At 37.1% G+C, this 19,912-nt stretch overlaps 1 protein-coding gene across 2 annotated transcripts in view; it reads left to right on the plus strand.

Moving 5' to 3' along the window:
* Nucleotides 1-19,912, plus strand: part of LOC131061083 (uncharacterized) — a 187,014-nt gene that overhangs the window by 96,710 nt on the left and 70,392 nt on the right. For both annotated transcript variants that reach the window (XM_057994592.2, XM_057994593.1), the window contains 3 exons: nt 5,036-5,167; nt 5,366-5,491; nt 5,947-6,137. In XM_057994592.2, the coding sequence (XP_057850575.1) occupies nt 5,036-5,167; nt 5,366-5,491; nt 5,947-6,137 (449 nt within the window). The remainder of the gene's footprint in view (nt 1-5,035; nt 5,168-5,365; nt 5,492-5,946; nt 6,138-19,912) is intronic.

The raw sequence follows: 19,912 nt of genomic DNA on the forward strand, positions 1-19,912 counted from the left end.
TTCGCACTTCCTTTGTATACTCCAAGTCGCATATGAAAGAGGATGCTTGAATAATGATTTAAAAATGAAATAAACACCTCCTTTTATAAGCACTTTCCTCATGCATTACCTTAGGCCGACTTGGTGAAAACAAAGACAATTAAAAGCCATTTTTAATAAAAACCAAGGCCGACTTTTGTAAAATAAACCCAAGCGCTCAACTTGATTTTTTAATTGATAATTAATTAAATGCCATCGTTTTTTAATTAATAAATTCGATTTTTTACAAGGCAAAAAATAATTAATTAACATTTTACGCTATTTTTAAATGCTAATTAATTGAATCTTTTAATTTATCGAATTTTAGCATTTAAAATAGATTCAAAAATATTTGTTTGAGCGCCAAATTTTGAAGATGAACAATACATACCTCATCGCCCTGGTCCCTGACTGAGGGACAGGAGCGATCCATTAACTTTGTCTTGATCCTTGCATTTTTGACGTTCAAAGTCTTCATCTCCACGTTGAATTTGCCATTTTCGCTAGGGATTTCGAGCTAGATTGACTTGCTTGTGTGAACAAGTGCTTCTTGATATGATATCGCCCTGGTCCCTTGGAGAGGGACAGGAGCGATCCTTATGTTTTCTCCATTTCAAGCTCAAATTGGTAACATTTTAACGTTCACCTCCTTTGTATCGCCTTCCAAATGATGTTTTAAACCTTGTGCAACTTTGTTTTGACGTGATCTTCAAAGGATAACAAGTGTTTTAGCAAATATCGCCCTGGTCCCTTGGAGAGGGACAGGAGCGATCCTTGTGTCTTGGTCTAAATTTGCCATCTTTCAATCTTTGTTCTTCGTTCATTACCTTCCAAATAGCGTCCTTGACCTTGCCTATCCTTGCCTTGTCTTGGTTTTGACGGAACATGAGTGTTTTAATGAAAATCGCTTTGGTCCTTGTCCAAAGGATAGGAGTGATATAATCTCTTTAGCTCAAATAATAACCTTTTGACGTTCAAAACCCTTGTATATCATCTTCAAAAGACACCTTAGACCTTGTATGACCTTGCAAAACATTGACTTAACGTGATTTTTGCATGAATTGGCCAATATATTCAATATCGCTCTGGTCCCTTCCTGAGGGACAGGAGCGAACTTCAACATTTTGAGCTTGTCCTTGTTTCGGCCATCTTGCAATTACTTTCATTGTGCAAAATAAAGTCCCTTGATCCTTCTTAGTCGCTTGATGCGTGATAAACTTTCAAAATTTATGCCTGTATGCAAATTTCGCTCTAGTCCCTTCCTGAGGGACAGGAGCGAACTGGGATATTTTAGTGCAAATCTTTCAATGTTGGCGACCTTTGATGCTTTGTGCTTGATTGGAACACTTCGAAACGTCCTTGCCACCTTGTTCTCCGTCTTAGAGTATCTTGAATTTGAAGAAGAGGCAATATTATCATTATATCGCCCTGGTCCCTTGGAGAGGGACAGGAGCGATCTTGGTCCTGTAAGCATCATTTCAATTTATCACCTTCAAAACTTATCTTCAACGGATTCGTAATGTACCTTTTCACTCATCCATGCCTTGGAAATCTTTCAAACTTGGCAAAAAATTTGTCTAAGACAAAAATCGCTCTGGTCCCTGCCTGAGGGACAGGAGCGAATTTGACCTTCTAGGCAAAAACTTCATCATTTCATTGTTTTTGATCAAGTCTGGATGCTCTATCATGCTCATTTTGTCCTTCACCATGCCTTTGATGTCTCAATTCGTCCAAACACGGTCAGGAATGGCTCAAATAAGTATTATCGCTCTGGACCCTTGGTGAGGGATAGGAGCGCTTCGCCTTGGTCCTCCTGGGAGGGACAGGAGCGAAATTCGCTCTGGATCCTCAGTGAAGGACAGGAGCGAAATTTGACTTTTCGAACTTTCTATCAGGATAAATTTTATGGAATATAACATTTAAGTATAAGAAAGAAGAAACTTATACTTTAAGTTATATTCCATATATACTTTCAGGATGTTTGAGAGTGGTTTCAGACCTCCAGGAGTTATATTGCAAAATCTAGTTTTTTGAGGTTTTTCAGTTTCCAGACTTAGTCAAATTTCAGGATCAGGACATTCCAGACTTAGCCAAATTTCAGGATTAGGACCTCACTCAAGCCGGACTTGCTATCCTATTGATCTCCCCGATAGCACTCAAAATGCAAAGGCTAACTAACAAAACCCTAAAAAAACCCAAAGAACAAACCCTAAAAAGCAAAAAAACATGGGTCCCCATTTGCAATGGGGCGATGTGTGAAAACGTCACAACACTATCCCAGCTTGAAATACTCAACTGTTTGTTCCTTAGCGACCACAGGCAAGGGAGGATCGCAAGCACTCATTTCAATTTGTGGTAGGGCTTCCTAGGGTGGGTGGCATTTTGGTTGCCTCAATCGCTCTCCTGGGAAAGGTTGGGAAGGTTATTGCATCGGTAATAATTGTTCCTGGTTTCGGTGGATAATAAAATGGGGCGGCTTATTGATCTGTCATCCACACCGGAATCAGTTTATTCCTCTACGACAATGTTGAGGTCAGGTGGGCTGACCCAAATTCCTGAGGTAGGATCGAGACCAAGGTTAGGGCGAAAGTATTGAATTGAAAAAAGGGTATTTCGGTTGTTAATACACTCTCTCTCTCTCTCTCTCTCTCTCTCTCTCTCTGTGACAAGGGATGTTCAACCACTAGGGATGAGCTTGTATCGGCTCCATAATTGGATAGAGGGGAGGGATCAACTACTTCTTGTTCCCCTGCTTCTGGTGGGAGTGGCATAGAATCTAGTCCTGGCAAAAAAAACGTGTTAGAGAGATGGGCAATGTAAGTGCTGAGACTCGACCGCAGGTTTGTGGAATGGGAGGCAGCCCATAGAGGTAGTCAAACCGGCAAAGCACCCAACATTTGTGGGGCTGGGTGGGGGGTATAATTTATATATATATGTATATATATGTATATGCATACATACATACATATATGTATATGTATATGTATATATACATATATTTATGTATGTATACATATACATATACATATACATATATGTATATATATATATATATATATATATATAGATAGATACGCTACCTTTGTATTGATCAGAAAAAAAAGATTACATATTAGCCACACAGAGAGAACAAAAGGGTCATGATGGCCTCTATGACCTCCTGTGATCTCTTAATCTGCGTAGGAGGGAACATGCTCCCATTTACAGCCATCATATGTTCATAAGTTTCCAAATTATTCCTACTTAAGTCATCTCTCAATACCACAATAGTGTCATACTTGTTTCTGTTTGTGAGTAACTCTTCAATGCTGAATGTGTCCGCAACCAGACCTTTAAAGGCTTTTAGTGTTCATCTCCTTGAGTGCCCCCACTGCTTGTTCCCTGAACTGGGGAACGATATATATATATATATACATACATATGTATATATGTATGTATATATACATGTATATATATGTATGTATGTATGTATGTATATGTGTGTGTGTGTGTGTATCCATACCTGTACCCGTACCCGTACCCAAGGGGAAAAGATTGGCCATATTGCCGTACCTGTACTGGCACTCGCACCCAAATTAGCAACTTAGATTTGAAAGAAACACTTCTGCAGATTAATAGGGGTGCCTTGCTGGTAGCCATATAGAATGGTTACTACCAATGTTTTGTTGAAGACCAATACACTTGTGCTGCTGAAATATGTCAGATTTAGATGCTTATAGATTCTTTGATTCTAATAAATTTATCTGTGGATCTCCTCAAACTTGGACGGTGAAATATATTTGTAACTTATCTGGATATCACTGGCGTTCAGATTTGATAATGTAAAAATTGTTTGAACATTTATTAATAATTTAACACAACATTTGTTTTTAAATAGAAGTCCTTATGGTAGGTTGAAATCTTGTTTAGCATTAGAAATGTTACCTCTCTTTTTTTTCTGTAACATGGTTTTTTGTCATATATAAATCTAAATTTATATATTGTAAAATACTTGTTTCAAAATATTATTCAGAAAGTCCATGTTTACTTTCTTTCTCATCTTTCAACACTGTGTATGGTGAGTTTATGGAAAGTACAAGTTTGTGGACAACATCTTTGTCAAGTTGGTTGTGTCTCTTGAGATTATTTGATATAGATATTATAAATTAATTGTATCCATTTTACATTTTATTTTAGGTTCAGAGTCATTTGATAAGCTGTTCCATTGTTTTCAGAAGCTGCTTAATACATGAAAGGGCTCCTGTTGGTAATTATAAGTTATATTGTCACTAGGTTCTAGTAGAGATAGGTGTTAATAAATAATGATGAATGCCATACTAACAATTATGCATCATTTTTCTTAATTTGTACTTAAAGTCTTAAACCAATCCTTGAGTGTGCTTCTTAGGGGATGCCCTTTAAAGCAGATTCATTAGCTTTCTAACTACCAAATGTAGTCTTGGTTGACATCCATTTAGCATACAGATTATAGATCAATGACTAGCAATGCTTGAGAAATATATGACCGAGTGTTATCACATGAGGCCCATAAATCACATCATGTTTTTGCTACTGAAATTCTATATACTGTGAGCACCTTACTCAAATGTAACAGTAAGCATGATATCTATCTTGCAAAAGTGGATAATTGGTGGAAAATAATACCTATTTGTTGTATATGCAATGAATCTTTGCCATGACAGACTATTTTTTGTTAATGTAGTAGATTTGGACTGAATCAGCATTTGTGGCATATTAGTGGCCTGACATTCCATTTAGTGGTAGGTTATTGCCATTTTCTCTTCAAAAAAACAGAGAAAAAAAAAGATTTCTAGAATGGAGATGCTAATGCCTTTTTTTAAAGTTAATATATATGCCACTTAAATGTTAAAATGTCTGACTATTTTCAAGACTTTATAGTTTGTGCTTTGTTTGCAAATATTCTACTGTTGCTGTTATTTATTTTTTGAAGTGAAAGCCTTTGCGATTAACTCTAGCAATAAAAGGCCATAAAAAGTATTTTTTGGGGATGGTGTAGGCACTCAAAGAAGAGATTCGTAGAGGAGTTTTGTTGGAGGCAGAAAATGCAGCACTTAAGGAATCTTTCTCAATGCTACCTCATTTACAAGAATACCAGAATGAAATATTTGATTCACAAGAAAAAAATCTGGCAAGTTTATTGAACTTTGCATTGTATAGTCATTAGGTTCTTTTAATCAAACCAGGTCTCCCTAGAGTTACTTTGGAGAAGAACGAACTTGTCTGTTTTAGAAGATAGTAATTTATAATATCTATAAGAGACCTGCTCTTGTCTCTTTCTTGTTTTTCTCCATTCTATTTTCTTGACTTTTTTTTCTTCATTTTGCAGAGTGAGAGTTCTATGGTGGAAGTTGACACTGCTGGGAAATTATATAGAGAGAATATAGAAGAAGAACAAGATGTTCAAGATTCTGATGATGAAATTTCCTGTGTATCGACTAACCTCACCAATGAGGTAAGAACCATGGATTTCTTTTATTTTTAAATTTGAAATCATTTGGTAAGGCTACACTCCCTAGTGTGGTTAATGTCATGCTTGTTTTCAGTTGTTTTAACTTCTACCTTGAATTGATGCTGTTTTACATATAAAACTGCCCATTTGTTCGAAGCCATGAGAGGCAAAATTCACATTGTGAAGATTAAAGTGCTTGACATATTTATCGGTCAGAGCATTGATTTGGAGTTCATTTTCATGGTTTTTCTTAACATGCAGTGAGAAATTTGATATATAAAGATTCCGTTCATTATTATTATCCCAAGCAAATTTTCAATACTATCTATGCAGTTACACTATGTATTATTGAATTGCCATTCTGCTTTCTATGCATGAACTTCTTTTGAATGCAAATGGAATTTCATATTAATTTTTTTCTTTGACTCTTTCTAACATACTATCACATTTGACTGAAGGAGTATTTTGAGGCCTTAGAAGTCCTGAATCAGCACGACTACATGGTTAAGGGGATAGCCTCACAAGAATTAGAGGAACTGGGTGAAGAGGTAGATCTTACAGAAGAGCCACCAGAGATACCTGATTTGCAGGGTGACGCTGACATCTTATCTGAGCCGGAAGGGGAGGAATATGTTTTCCCTCGGACCAGGTTGAGACATACTCACAAGCTTGTGGTTTGCTGCTACATCCTTTAGTTCTAGATTCTCTCTTCTGCAATGTGTCTGAAATCTTTAATTAATAATGATAAATCTTGTAGCAGTCTTAGTACTGATTCAGTGAATGTGCCCATGGATAATAACAATACTGAAGGCAAATATTTTTCTTAAGGAGTTTATCCGTTTCCAGTAAGTAGTTTATAAAACCCAAAAGTTTCAAAAGAAGCATCCATTTTTTATTTATTTGCATTATTTTGGTTGGTCTTGAGACCTGCACTATTGCAGGTTTGAAAGCGAAGTTTTCAACTTTTCCTTAATATATTTATGTGGAGTTGTTTTAACTATCATTAAACAGTTACCCATTTCCTTGAATTTTAAGATTGCCCAATTTTTTTCAAATTAGCTCTCTTGTCATTTGCTTCTATAGAATCTATCTGTTGGGAACTATTAGATATAGTTGGATTAGTATAAGTTTCTTTTACCAAGCCTGTTAGTATTCTTAAATAAGTTAGTGGATGGGATTAAATAAATATATCTAATCCTATTAGCTAGTGTTTATTAGTGCTTAGACTGTCCTAGGAAATGGTTTTACATAGGTTATGAAAGATCCCTAAATGGGTTCTTTGCTGCCCTGGATAAGTTTTAATTAATAAACTATCTTTCAGAGCCTTTTGGTGTTCTTAGAGACTAGACAGAAGATGCAGAAAGTGTTGTTTATTTTTTTGGTGATGGGGATTGCAACCATTAACCAATAATAACATAGAGTTCAACTCAAAATAAGATATCAGCTTCTGATTTTATTTATGACAGCATATTACATTCAACTAGGAGTGAAGATACATTCACCAAAACAATTAGAAACATACCACGGATCCAGCGCTGGGGTTTGTTGCTGATTTGCTATCCAGAAATGGATGTAGGCATGAGTTGAAGGTACAAGGGCAGTCTAGATGTACCAATACACTTATACTACCTCCAAATGAATTACCAATAACAAATTGGGCCAAAAACCCAATTACCAGCTGGAAATCCAAATTCTGCCAGGCAAAATTATACAATTTTAGCCTTAAATCCTCACTGTTTTGCTCACCGTGATCTTAATTCAAGCCTGATGACTGTGATTTCTTCTACATAGTCCTTGCTGATCCTAACAATGAAGTTAAGAACAAGAAATGGAGTTAAAACCCTCCATTTTATTTATTATCACTCCACAACCATCTGTAATGGTACGACCCCCTTGGGAAACAGTACAACTACCAAAAGAAATAAGTAATGCACTGAAATTGAATGTATTCTTGCTCAGATCTGATGTAATGACCTTGCTGCTAATGATTACTGAGTTTGCTTGTTGAAATGACCCTCAATATGCCTGAAACAAGCTTCTGATGTGTTCCACGTGCCTCTTGTAGAAGGGATTCCGTCCTCCTGAAGACCAAATCTGAGGTTTCCGTTTCAAACCTGCTTGCTGTTGTAAATTGCAGACCTGCAACTTCCAAGTTCTTCACAAAATAATATATCATGAATCAAGAATACCTCTAAGGCTAAATGCATGCATTCCTTACATTCCACGTGGGATGTACCTGCTGCAAATGGCGGCCCTAAGGCTGCAAGGATCACGCCCAAGCTGAAGAATCAATCTGCCATGCTGAAACCCTTACTCTGCAGCCTGAATCCACATTGAAGAATGGTGTACTCAATCTTTGTCAACTATGCACTCTGCCTGAAGAATCCAATGCCAATAACTGCTGAGGGCTACGTCCCAGCCAGTCCAGATCTTGGGGTTTGCGTCCCAGATGAGGAATCACTCACTTAGAGAAAATTCACAAAATAAGTTTGATTGTGTAAAAAGATAATGAACAATTAGGTCTTCATCTCCTTATATCTCCTTTCCTTTCCAAGACAAACCCTAAAAGGGAGTAAAGTTGGTGCATTATGAAAAGAATGTTATTTTCTAATTATGATGTCAACTATAGGAAAATAACACTAAATTGCAAATAAATAGTGTCAGGCATCCAAAAAGACTCCGGAAGGTGAGAATCATGTAGCAAAGTTCAAGACCTTTCCAACGAGCTATAACACATAGGCATATCAACCCAAGTGAAGCCAGAAACCCCTTATTACTCCGAAATGACTAAATACATAGCCTTATTTTAATTTATTTAATCGCTAACTTAGGAAATATTTAAATATATTAAAATATCTCCAGATATCCAATAGCAGCCCAAAATAACCAAACAATCATGAATATAACTTTGTCACCTATCTGTGACCGATGTCGGAAAAGTTGAGCTAACTAGCAGTCCCATCCCTAAAATCTAGGGATGCTCCTAGAAACTAGGAAACACACCCAATCTTCCTGAAACTGAAACCATAATATGGTCCCGTGGAACCTCAAATATGGAAACTGCCACAACCTCCTAAAAGGTAGGGAATCTCCCTAAAAAGTAGGAACCTCTCTTCAAACACCTGTAACTGCTCAAAAGGATCCTGCTCTGCTCCTTGGTCCCCCAGGTGGTCATTCAGTCAACTGCCAATTCTCCCTAAAAAATAGGAGACCTTGTTCGAAGGTCCGAAACGGCTCACAGAGCCCCTGCAAAGCTCCATGACCCTTAGAATGAGTCCCCTAACCATGTCGTTGACCTACAAGAACTCGAATGGTAGGTCAACCCCCGCTCATCTCATGCCACCTAGAAAAGGGGACTTTACAGGTTAGAAGTAGAGAGATAAGTGGGATTTGAGCATGGAAATAGTTGTGTGCTGCTATAAAATAGGAAGCACAACAAACTTATAAACCTATGTGTTGTTGGTTAGAGTATCATAAATATGGGTACTGATTATTGTTCATACTCTTCAGTTCCATAGCAGCAAAAATTGTTTGGGGAAAAAATCGGCAAACCAAAAGTATGAGAGTTTTTGAAATAATGGGGAAAAAATCGGATTTTAAAACTGAAGCAAAACATTGTAGAAAAAGAGAAACAATTTTTTAAAAAACTTAAGTGCATTTCTATAGCATAGAGATTAGAGAGAAAATAAAATAGAGTTTAATCCATTAATTGTAGAAAATAGATTTTTGTTGTTTATATTCATATTGCTGAATACATAGGCAAATATTCAGTTAGCTTTTTAATAGGGCATTCACCAAATACACCAAATAGTTATCTAAGTTTGAGATCAAATATTAGCCAAGTCTATGAAGTAACTGAGTTCAAAATTTATCAGACAGCAATCCAACTTCTGTTAGGAATTTAGTAAAAGTGGAAGCCATTTTGAGGTGATCCAAGACTTTCACTGTGATTGAGGCAAGGAGTTTTCTAGGGGTAGTTTGTGATGTCCCCTTCTAGCTAGAGACATCACTCTAGCTTGTGATTAGCCTATCAGAGACCCTCGTAGGCTAGTAGGATTGGATAGAGGGTCACCTTGGCATGGAGATCTTCCGGGGGACAGAGCAGAGTACACTTCTGGGTTGCCAGAGTTTGTTTATGATGAGTTTTGCTTTGAGTTTGGCTTGGCCAAGCTATTTTTAGCAGTTGGGGATGGACCCCAGCTATTTTTAGCAGACATCATGGTCATATGGGTGGTCAATTAGTGAGCTCCAGTTTCAGACGACATAGCTAAATTCAAAATATTCATGGAGTTAGACAAGTTTGAATGACTTAGCATTTATTATTAAGTGATTTAATAATAAAGTTATAAAGTGACTTTATATTATAATCACTTAACTTGAGGGTGAACTCATCATTAGACGGGGCCATGTTTTTAATTAAATTATCTGAGCCAGACTATTGAAATATTAAAATTAAATGCCCATTTAATGATTAAAATCATTTTGACACCCAAAGTGAAATTAAATGAAATTACAAGCAAAATTGTAATTAAGAGGATTAGGGCACGACTTGCAAAAAGGATATATAGCGTTGAGTTTGGAAAGAAGAGAATGGCTATTTTATTTTGACATTGTGAAATTGAAAGGGTTTTGCTCTGGAGACTAGGGTTTTCAGCCACCATTGGAGGACGTAGTTGCTTCAATGTTCACCATCTGAGCTGATGAAATATTTAGTGATATTTGGTTTCAGGAAGACTTCATTCAGAGGTCTTATTTGCATCTAAATGCGCAAGATTGAAGAATAAATTCACGAGAAATTATTGCAGATTTATTGAAGAAATTTTGGTGATTAACAAGTACGGTACGGATTGCTACAGTGCCGCCGTACGGATTGCTACAGTGCCGCGTGAACAGTACCGCGTGAATAGTGCCGCCGTACGGACTGCTACAGTACCGCGTGAACAGTATTTTTTTCAAAAAAATTAAAATTTGCAGTTTGCAGATTTTTCAACTATTGGGACAGCAAAAATCAGGTTTTTTATCTTACATTGTAATAAATTTGTTTCCCAGGCATTTTGGCCATAAAACAGAACAACATTCCCTTGATAGTCTCGTAAATTAATTCCAGCAGTAATATTATTGTTTCAGTATTATTTTAAGCATAGGAGTTTATTCCAGTATTGTTTCATTGCTCATTATTACCAAAAAAACACAAAAAAATCTATAAACATTCAAAAACCAAAACAAATTCAAATCTACTGCATTCAAAAGAAACAATCAGCAGAGGAGAGCCAAGTTGGGTTCTTACATAGTTCAACATTTGAGAAAGCTTATCAAATCATATTCCACAATTGTAATGCTATATATTCCATAACAGCAATTGGTAAGTCCCTTAAATGGGATAAGATTTAACAAAAGGCATTTGTTTAGTTGAAGTAAAGATTAGCAAGCCACTGGTTTTGGCAATACCTAGCTTGCAACTACTATTTTAGGTGGAAACAAATGTTAATGATTATGTGTTGAGGCTGTTTTATTACAAGTATGTAAGCTTGTTTGTTATCATTCAGATTTATTTCATGGAGTACTTTGGATATATTGCTCATATAATGAATTGTATGTCTTTGTCTAAGCAAAAAATAAATGTATTAATTAAAAATTAAAAATCATATAAAAACATATAAAATAATATATATATTAAAAATTAAATATATACATTATTTATAATTTATAATTTGTTATATATCTATTAATATATATTAATAGTCTATAATAGTTTAAATTTCAAAAGTACTTTATAATATTAATCAGTGTTCCACGGGCGTCGGGGACGGGGGGACGTGTCTCCGGGACGGGGGGACCAAGGGTCTAAATTTGGGGACGGCGGTGGGGGGGTGGCGGGGTGGTGGTGCTCATATACTTATACATATACATATGGTACTTGAAAACTAGTTTTGAAAAGATGTATAACAGTATAACAGTATAAGAATTAGATTTCAAATGAAACTATAGGAAATACCAAGATTACTTAGATTAGTGATACGTAACTAATTGCTAAAAGTAAATAAAATTTGACAAATGAAATTGTCAAATTGGAGATTTCTCATTTCTATCATATGAATATCGAAAAAGGAAAACGAAAATACGAATATCTAATGCCATTGCAAAGTCTATAATAATAAAGATGATTACATGATTCATCATTACAATGAGTAGCCAAATACAAATATGTGTAGCAATAGCATTACAAAAGAGACTAGATTCAAATACAAAATGACAAAACTGAAAACTCAAATTGTAGCTAATGGAGGCCTCTAATCATCTGCGAACTCCTTCTCACTGGAACTGCTGGACTCCTGAGGATCAAGGTCCCTCAAGCTCACACCAACTAGCCCTGCATCTGAAGTGGTAGGATCATCCTCATCAATTTGTGAAGGCTCCTCTGGCTCTACATCCCATCGTGTCACTGGACTCTCCTTGTACACAAGTGTCTTGCGGTCCATGAGACGCAAAGCACTGTGTACAGCCACAAGCTTCTCTGCTCTCTTAGAGGTAAGTCTATTCCTCTTAAGAGAGTGGATGAAGCTATATGTAGACCAGTTCCTCTCAGCAGCTGAAGAACTGGAAACCTGGGATAGCAGATGGATGGCTAGAGCGGTGGTCAAAGATTTCGGGCCATGACAATTCCACTATAAAAGTGGGTCCTCCTGTGCTATGCTGTCTATATCCATCTTTGCTGCATCTGAATAACCTCTAAGAGTGGCAAATCTTCCCCACTCAGTGCGCATTGTGCCGACATCTCTGGAATCAAACATCTTCTCTATGCACCTAAAGAAACCCGCCTTCACCTCATCATCCTGAATCGGTGTCAGTCTACTCGGTCTAGCCTTGTACCACTTAGGATTCAAGGCAAAGGCAGCCATATGCAAAGGAGTGTTCAACTTGTCCCATCTATGCTGAATGATAGGTTGGATTTGCTCATTGTAGAATGCTAAAGAGGGGTCCTTCACTCGCACAGTAGCCCTCATCTGGTCAAGCATAGAGTCAATGCACTCATACACCTCTCCAAGGTTAGGTGCATCCCCATCCCCATATCTGATCGCCTGGAATACTGGAGAAATGATAGAGACAATGTATTTCGCATCAGTCCAAAACACATCACTCTTCACTATCTCCTTCACCCTTCTCCCTTGCTCTGTCTTGGCCTCAGCCCACCTATTCCACTCATTAGTCATAACCATGAGTTGCAATGCCTCTTGCAACTCAATCATTCTCTCCAAGAGAATGAAATAGGATGCATATCTAGTCTCAATTGGTTTCAAGAACTCCTTCTTCGCGAAGGTCCTGAAGAGTGCATGTGAAGTGTGGTGGTTGCAGATAAACATCTGCACATCTCTCGCATCGGTGACCACTCCTCTAATCCAGTCTATCTTCCCCATGTCCTTGAGTGCATTTTTCATGGCATGCACACAACATGGGGTCCACCAAATGTGTCTATAGGCTGCCTCAATGAGTCTCCCTGCTGCTCTACACACATGGGCTGCATCTGTCACTACTTGGACCACATTTTGTGGCCCAACCTCCTCAATAGCCTCCTTGAGGACCTGAAACTGGAAATCAGCATCTTTACGATGCCCTGTACAATCAACTGCTCTAAGGAAGTATGGGCCCTCTGCACATGTGACCATGACGTTGATGAGTGGACGATGGCTAATGTTCGTCCACCCATCCATAACTATGCTGCACCTTGATGCCACCCAACATGCCTTCATCTTCTCCATCAAAATATTGATCTTGGAATAGCATTTATCCAAGATCGAGGTCCTCATTTTCGTCTCCCCTGGTGGCACATAAGATGGTCTTGCCTTGGCCACCATAGCCATCATCTCCCTATAATAAGGAGACCGTGTAACATGAAATGGAATGCCATTGGCAAAGAAGAACTTGCCAATGGATTCATCTATCTCATCTCTCAGTTGCACATTAAACATATCAGTAATGGGGTTGCTCTGTGGTTTCTGCAACTTACGTTTCCCAGCCCTGGCGACAGTAGAAGTGGAAGTGGATGGAGATCCAAACATCATTCCTCCTGTTTGCGAAGCATGAGAAGTATGAAGTGCTGCCCTAGCAGACAAAGTAGTAGGCATTGAAATATTTGTGTCATCTGGAACCCCCCAAAGCCTGTTAAACTCAATTTTGTTCTGTATATTTTTGGCTTCCTCCAAAAACTTACAATGTTTCACGCCTTTTCCTCTCCAAAACACAAAGTGTGCATTCACCCTACTAATGCTACCGAACCATTCTGTGTCACAAATATTGCACTTCCACTTCCTTGTTCCCCCACTTGAATGTGATGCAGTGCCTTGTACTGATATTCGTGAAGCAAACTGTTTTAGAGGAGACTTAGGATCAAAATGACCCCTAGCATATGGTGCCAACAACTCTGAAGGGCAACCTGTACTAGCTAGTGCACTTGCCATAGAGCTAGATTGGGCTCTAGGATTAGCCCCATGGTCACCCCCCTCATTTTCAGGTTCATATTCTGAATCATTCTCACTATGAGAATGGATTTCCATCTCATCTTCACTCATGCCTTGGGAGCTCATTGTGAAATTGACACTGCATTTCACAAAATAAAAATAAAAATAAAATCAGCCTAGTTTAACAATATATTTTTAAATTTTTTTCCTATTCATCTCAAAATGAGATTTGATGTTGAATCTTGAGGGCAAAATCCCTCGATTCAACATCAAATCTCATTTTGAGTCTTGAGATGAATAGGGAAAAAAAATCCAAAAATGACATAGAACAATGAAAATCAGAAAATATTCAAAATAAAACAAGAAAAAGTTGAAAAACCCTACCTTGTCCTTGAAAAATCTCTCCAAAATGTAGAAGAATCTTCTGCTTCCTCTTCTTCTTGCTTCTTCTAGCTCCTATCACACTTGCAATCAGCTTTTCTCACCCCTTCAATCAGTCTTCTTCAAGTTTTTCCTCCTCTTTAGCTTGCTGGAAAAAAAATCAGTTTACCAAAATGAGAGTTAAATCTAAAAGAAACATGCTTTTGTGTTGTTTTGGGGGGTTGGGTGGGGCCCACGTCCAATTAGGGTTACCCCTTAATCTCCTCAAAAGGCACATGTTTTTTAAAATGTGGCTTTTTCAATTTGTTTAGGCATGGGGATGTGGGAGACGCCTGAGCGTCTCCCAAGGAGACGCCCAGACGTCTCCGAGGAGACGTCTCCACGTCTCCACGTCTCCCTGGGAGACGCGGAGATGTCTCCACATCCCAGCGGCGATTGGGTGGCGGTGGCGGGACGGCGGGGGACGTCGCGTCCCCGTCCCCTCGTCCCCGAGACATCCCTGACGGGGGGACGCGCCCAAAAAGGGGGGGGGACGCGTCCCCGTGGAACATTGATATTAATTGTAAACCATAGGGGTTAGCTCCTTCCCTGTCAAATAGTTATAATTTTATATTTAGTATTTAATATTAATTATATACTTGTTCACATCAAAATCCATGGGGCGAGGCGTGCAGAGAGCTCGGGAAATATCGAAGCCATGTTAGAGAAGATTCATCGGTTGCTTGAGGCCCTTTCAAATTTGGTTGATGACTGCAATGCTTCTTCCACTCCTCTATTTAAGGTTTTTCAAAGTTTAGAAAGAAAACTAAGGGACAAAATAACAAACTCTTTCCATGTCGATTCTGTGCTGATTCTGATTCTGTCCCAGAATCGACCCTATTTCTGAGTGATTTGTTAATTTTGTGAGTTTTCCTAGGGTTTGGCGGGTTTTTGCGATGGTTTTTTACCTTTTTTTGCTATTTTGGGGATTTTTAACTTGATTTAAATTGGAAAAATCATTGAAAATTTGGTCAATGATTTTTTCATGAGTTGGATTTTTTCAACGAAAAAGTTGGCTAGCTCCACGATTTGCAATTAATCGGGTATAATCACAATTTTTTGCAGATTATTGCTTCATTTCTCTTACTAAATCCAACATTTGGCAGCAACATGTAAGGTGAGATCTATTGTACCTATATGAAACTTTCATGTTGTTTCAAGTTTTTAGACTGAACTCTATTATTTTCTCAAAAACTCATGATCAAGTCTCATACAATCTACCTCATCTTTTTGTCTTTTTTTTTTGTGTTCTAATGTTTGCAAGATAATGGATAAATTTTCTTGGGGACATTTGTCTTGATGCAAGAAGTCTTTCAAATCTAAAAACTGGTTAAGGTCATGAAAGTGGGTGTATCCTCTAGGTGCAGGCATACACTCACGTGAAGAAGGTTTACTCTTTGGGAATAATGACAAATTTTTCGAAATAATCATTTGATAGGTTTCATAAATGTCATTTAGGCACACTCTTGGAGCTATAAGGCACTCCATAGTCCATACAAAGACATCCATTTGCTTGCTTAGATCAAATCCTCTTTATCCATTGTTTCAGTGATCAAATCACAATAAAAGGCAAACATTTTTCAATATTCAAGCATGCCTAGATAGTGGTGTGTGCCAATGTAAAGGAACCTATTTTCATTCAAAATTCAATCAAGTCAAAATGCATGCATCCAAGAGCATCAATTCACCAATACAAAGTAAGTCATTGCGTCAAGAAAGTGTTCAAATGTGTCTTAGAAGGATTTTAATGCACCAAGTTTGGATGTGTGGATCACATAGAGGGGTTTCTAGAGTTTGAGAGTGCATTTCAAAAGGAAGAGTTTAGAAGAAATTAAGTTCATGATTGCTAGCAAATCTATTTGTTGTTGCTGGTGTGAATAATTATATTGACTCTATATAGGGCAGTAACAAATTTTGTACCAATTGGAGAAATTTTTAATAGGTTAATGGTTCTCCTTTGGGTTTGAGAGGGGTAACTATCTTGTATGATGGGGTTTCTTAGGGTTTTTCGGTTTTTTGCACTTTTCACCTCAAAGTACGAAGGAAAAAGAAAAAGAAAAAGAAAAAACTAGGGAGAAACTCTAGTTAGGCTGATGTGAAGCAACGAGTCTAGTTTTTCTTTGACAAATGAGGTAGATTCTATTATGTAGAGACTTTAGAGTATAAATACAAAGTTTTACACCCTCCACAATAAATTTAAATAGATTCACAAGCATTGGTATGACTGAAAAGAAACAAAGAACATAGCTAAACATAAGAAAAGATATATTCTAAATAGGAGATTTTGACACAGTCTAGAAAATAACTGTTTTTCTTTTTCAATATAACATAGTTAATGAAATTTGATCAATATGATTTATGGCATCCACAAAAAAATGTAAAGAGGACATCTAAAATGTGCTATAAATTTGGCATAAGAAAAATTAACAACACTAGGGAAATAACATGACATAGTATTCCTCATTTCAAAATTCTAGAGCTCAAATTCTCTTGAAACCCTTGTATAATGTGTTTTTTTGTAAGAAACAAAAATCTTTGTTTAAACAAAGTGGCCTTGAATATAGAGGCTTTTCCTTGTAACTGTTTGTTAAAATTATAATTTTTTATTTCTTTTTGAGTTATGGAAATGAAGTACACTTTTTAAAGTCATTAGAATGACTTAAGTTACAACTTTTTGAAACAGCACAATGAGAATTTAGAAGAAAAATTCAAAAAAATAATGAGAAACAAGAGGAAACGATTTATTAATTTCAATTGAGAGGAGACTTGCCCCTATGAGTTTTTCTTTTTCACAAACTGATGCAGGAGCATCCTGGGTGTTTGTGCAATCCTCATCTCCTAAATTTTAGACAGTTTTTATAACATGGAGAAGCCTGCCAAGTTTTCTTCGTGTCAAAGCAACAAAGATTCCAGTTACACAATGTTCTTTGGAGACCAAAGGACTTCTTCAAACCACAACTTAGTCTGATAAGAAATTGAAGATCAAAGATTTCTAAGAAGGATTGGCCATCTCACTTGGTTTTAAAACCAATTTTAGGGCCTGATGAAGGTTTGTTAACTCATCTCAAGCTTGACAAGCTTTCTCACATCATTGGCAGCGAAATTGACAAGTTCATGAATTAGTTCACTTTTTTGAAAGGTTGTAAAAGTAATGTATCAAGGAAGGGCTTTATTCTCAAAAGTCCTTTGAAACCTGAAGTTGTCCTCTAACTTGGTTTGGAACCTGAAAATATCTCATGAACAAGTAATTTATTAAAAGTGAAAACTTGAGGGAGTTTTAGAACTTGTTTTAGGGCTTGATAAGGTTATCCTAACCTTTTCAACCTCCAATACTCTTCCATATTCTCATTGGTAGTCATCAAAGAAGGTGAAAGGAAGGTGTTTTCTTCTACCACGTGTAAGTGTTTGATTAAAACACCTGAATGACCATTGAACTCTCACATTTTGTATATAAATTCAAATTGCCAATAGTTTGGGTGGTTACGATAGACAAAAGAGAGAAGGCGAGGAGTTACCATCAGAGAAGGAAGAAAGTTGACAATTGCCAATTGGGGGGAGGACTATGTCGGAGAAGGACTTTGGTAGAGATTGGAAGCATTTGAAAGTTTATAGAGAAAAGTGTGATCGAATGTGCAAACCAAAATATGAGGAAAAATTGAATTTTGACACAATTTTTGACATTGTTGTAAATTCTCAATTATTTTCTAAATATCTCAATAAAGGACATCATATCTTTGTTGTTGTGCATTGAACTTCCTATTTGTGTTATATTTGTGCTGCATTTTTGGGCCTTTTTTTGGGCACAACTGGTCCAAGTGGTATTAGAGTGAGAAATAAATTGAAGGTGTCAAAACTACAAAGTTCTAAAGGAGATTTTTGTCATGAGTAAAAAGAGAAAGATAGAGGAATTGCAACTGCAAAGAACTTATGTGTAATGGCACATAGAGGACATGGTAGGAGAAGAGGGGCATGTAGTGGTGTAGAGCCTGTCATGATGGAGATGCTAAGGGGAATAGCAACCAGGCTTGAAGCTATTGAAACAACATAGCATAGAGGTTTTCATGTTGAGGATGTAAGTGATGATGAAGATGAACATGTTGATGTAGTAGAAGAAGAAAACCAACTTGGGCTCAATCAAGGAGAAGAAAGGTTTATTCAAGCCATAACCAGAGTAAACACCAGACCCCATTTTGACCCTCCAAGCTATAATGGTATCTTGAACCTAGATGAATTGTTGGATTGGGTCTTCGAGATGGAGATGTATTTTGATTTGGAATGTACAGAAGATAGAAAAGTGAAGTATGCATTTACAAAATTGAAATGTCACTCATCCCTATGGTGGGATGATTTGCAAATAGATAGACAAAGAAGAGGTAAAGAGAAGGTAAAATCATGGGATAGAATGGTAACAAAGTTGAAGGCGAAATTTTTGCCAACAGACTATCACATAAGCTTATTCTGAAAATTGCAGAATCTAAAGCAAAGAGAGACCCGTGTCAATGAATACAGAGGAATTTTTCCGATTGAGCATATGAGTAGGCAACACTAAAGATGATGTAGAGCAAGTTTCCAAGTATTTGAATGGTTTGCGTATGTCAGTTTAGGATGAAATAAGTTTGCTCAAATTGCATAATGTAGAAGAGGTCTATCAGTGTGCTTTGAAGGACGAAGAGAAGTTGAATAGAAAGCAATAGAGAGATAACAGAGGAAGAGGCAAAAATGCACGTGGTAGAGGATGAAATAATGGTGGAAGAGGCTATTCTACCAAACAGGATGACATTGGTACCTCTCAGATGAGTTCCTACATTCAAGAAACAAGAGCTAGAGGAGATTTTCAAGGAAGAGGTGAATTCTTCAGAGGATGAGGAAATTTTGGAAGAGGAAGAGGTAGAGGATTCACTGGTACATCTTACAAATGTGGAGAAGTTTAAAAAATGCCAATGTCTGATTTTGACAGCTGATTTGTTTGTTTGATTCAATTCTTTGGCCAGCATATAATTATTTTGGGTTTTTTTATGTAATTTTGAGTTTTGAAGTTTTTGAGAGATGCTTTGAGAGAATAATTGCAAAATAGAAATTACTCTAATTCTGAAAATTAAAAATCAGACTCTGAGTTTATTGATCAGCAATACATGTAAGCAAATAGGAGTTTAATTTTCATCAACATAGGCATAGTTGGCCTACCAGGTGTCCAAGCTGGCTGGAGGCAGACTTTATTAGCTTGAAAATGAGGAATAACAAGATTGGAGCACTTCCAGCTATGGCAGATGACTCCAATAAGCTTTATTCACCTATCCAATAATTATCTAAAACAAATATGTAAAGAAATCTTGAATCCAATGCAATTCTTGAACTTCTCCCAGGAGAGGCTCCAATTTGGTGTGCTTTGTACCCATTTATTTGCTCCTATAGCTCCAAAATGAACCAATTTTACCAAATAACCATTGGAATTCTTCTTATTAGCTGCTAACAATAATTTTTGTATCAAAGAACCAAGTAAATACCCTGGTATTTATTTTTTTGGAGTCCCAGGTTGTCACAAGTGGTA

The sequence above is a fragment of the Cryptomeria japonica genome, chromosome 4 (genome assembly GCF_030272615.1).
Source record: "Cryptomeria japonica chromosome 4, Sugi_1.0, whole genome shotgun sequence".
NCBI classification, from domain to species: Eukaryota; Viridiplantae; Streptophyta; class Pinopsida; order Cupressales; family Cupressaceae; genus Cryptomeria; species Cryptomeria japonica.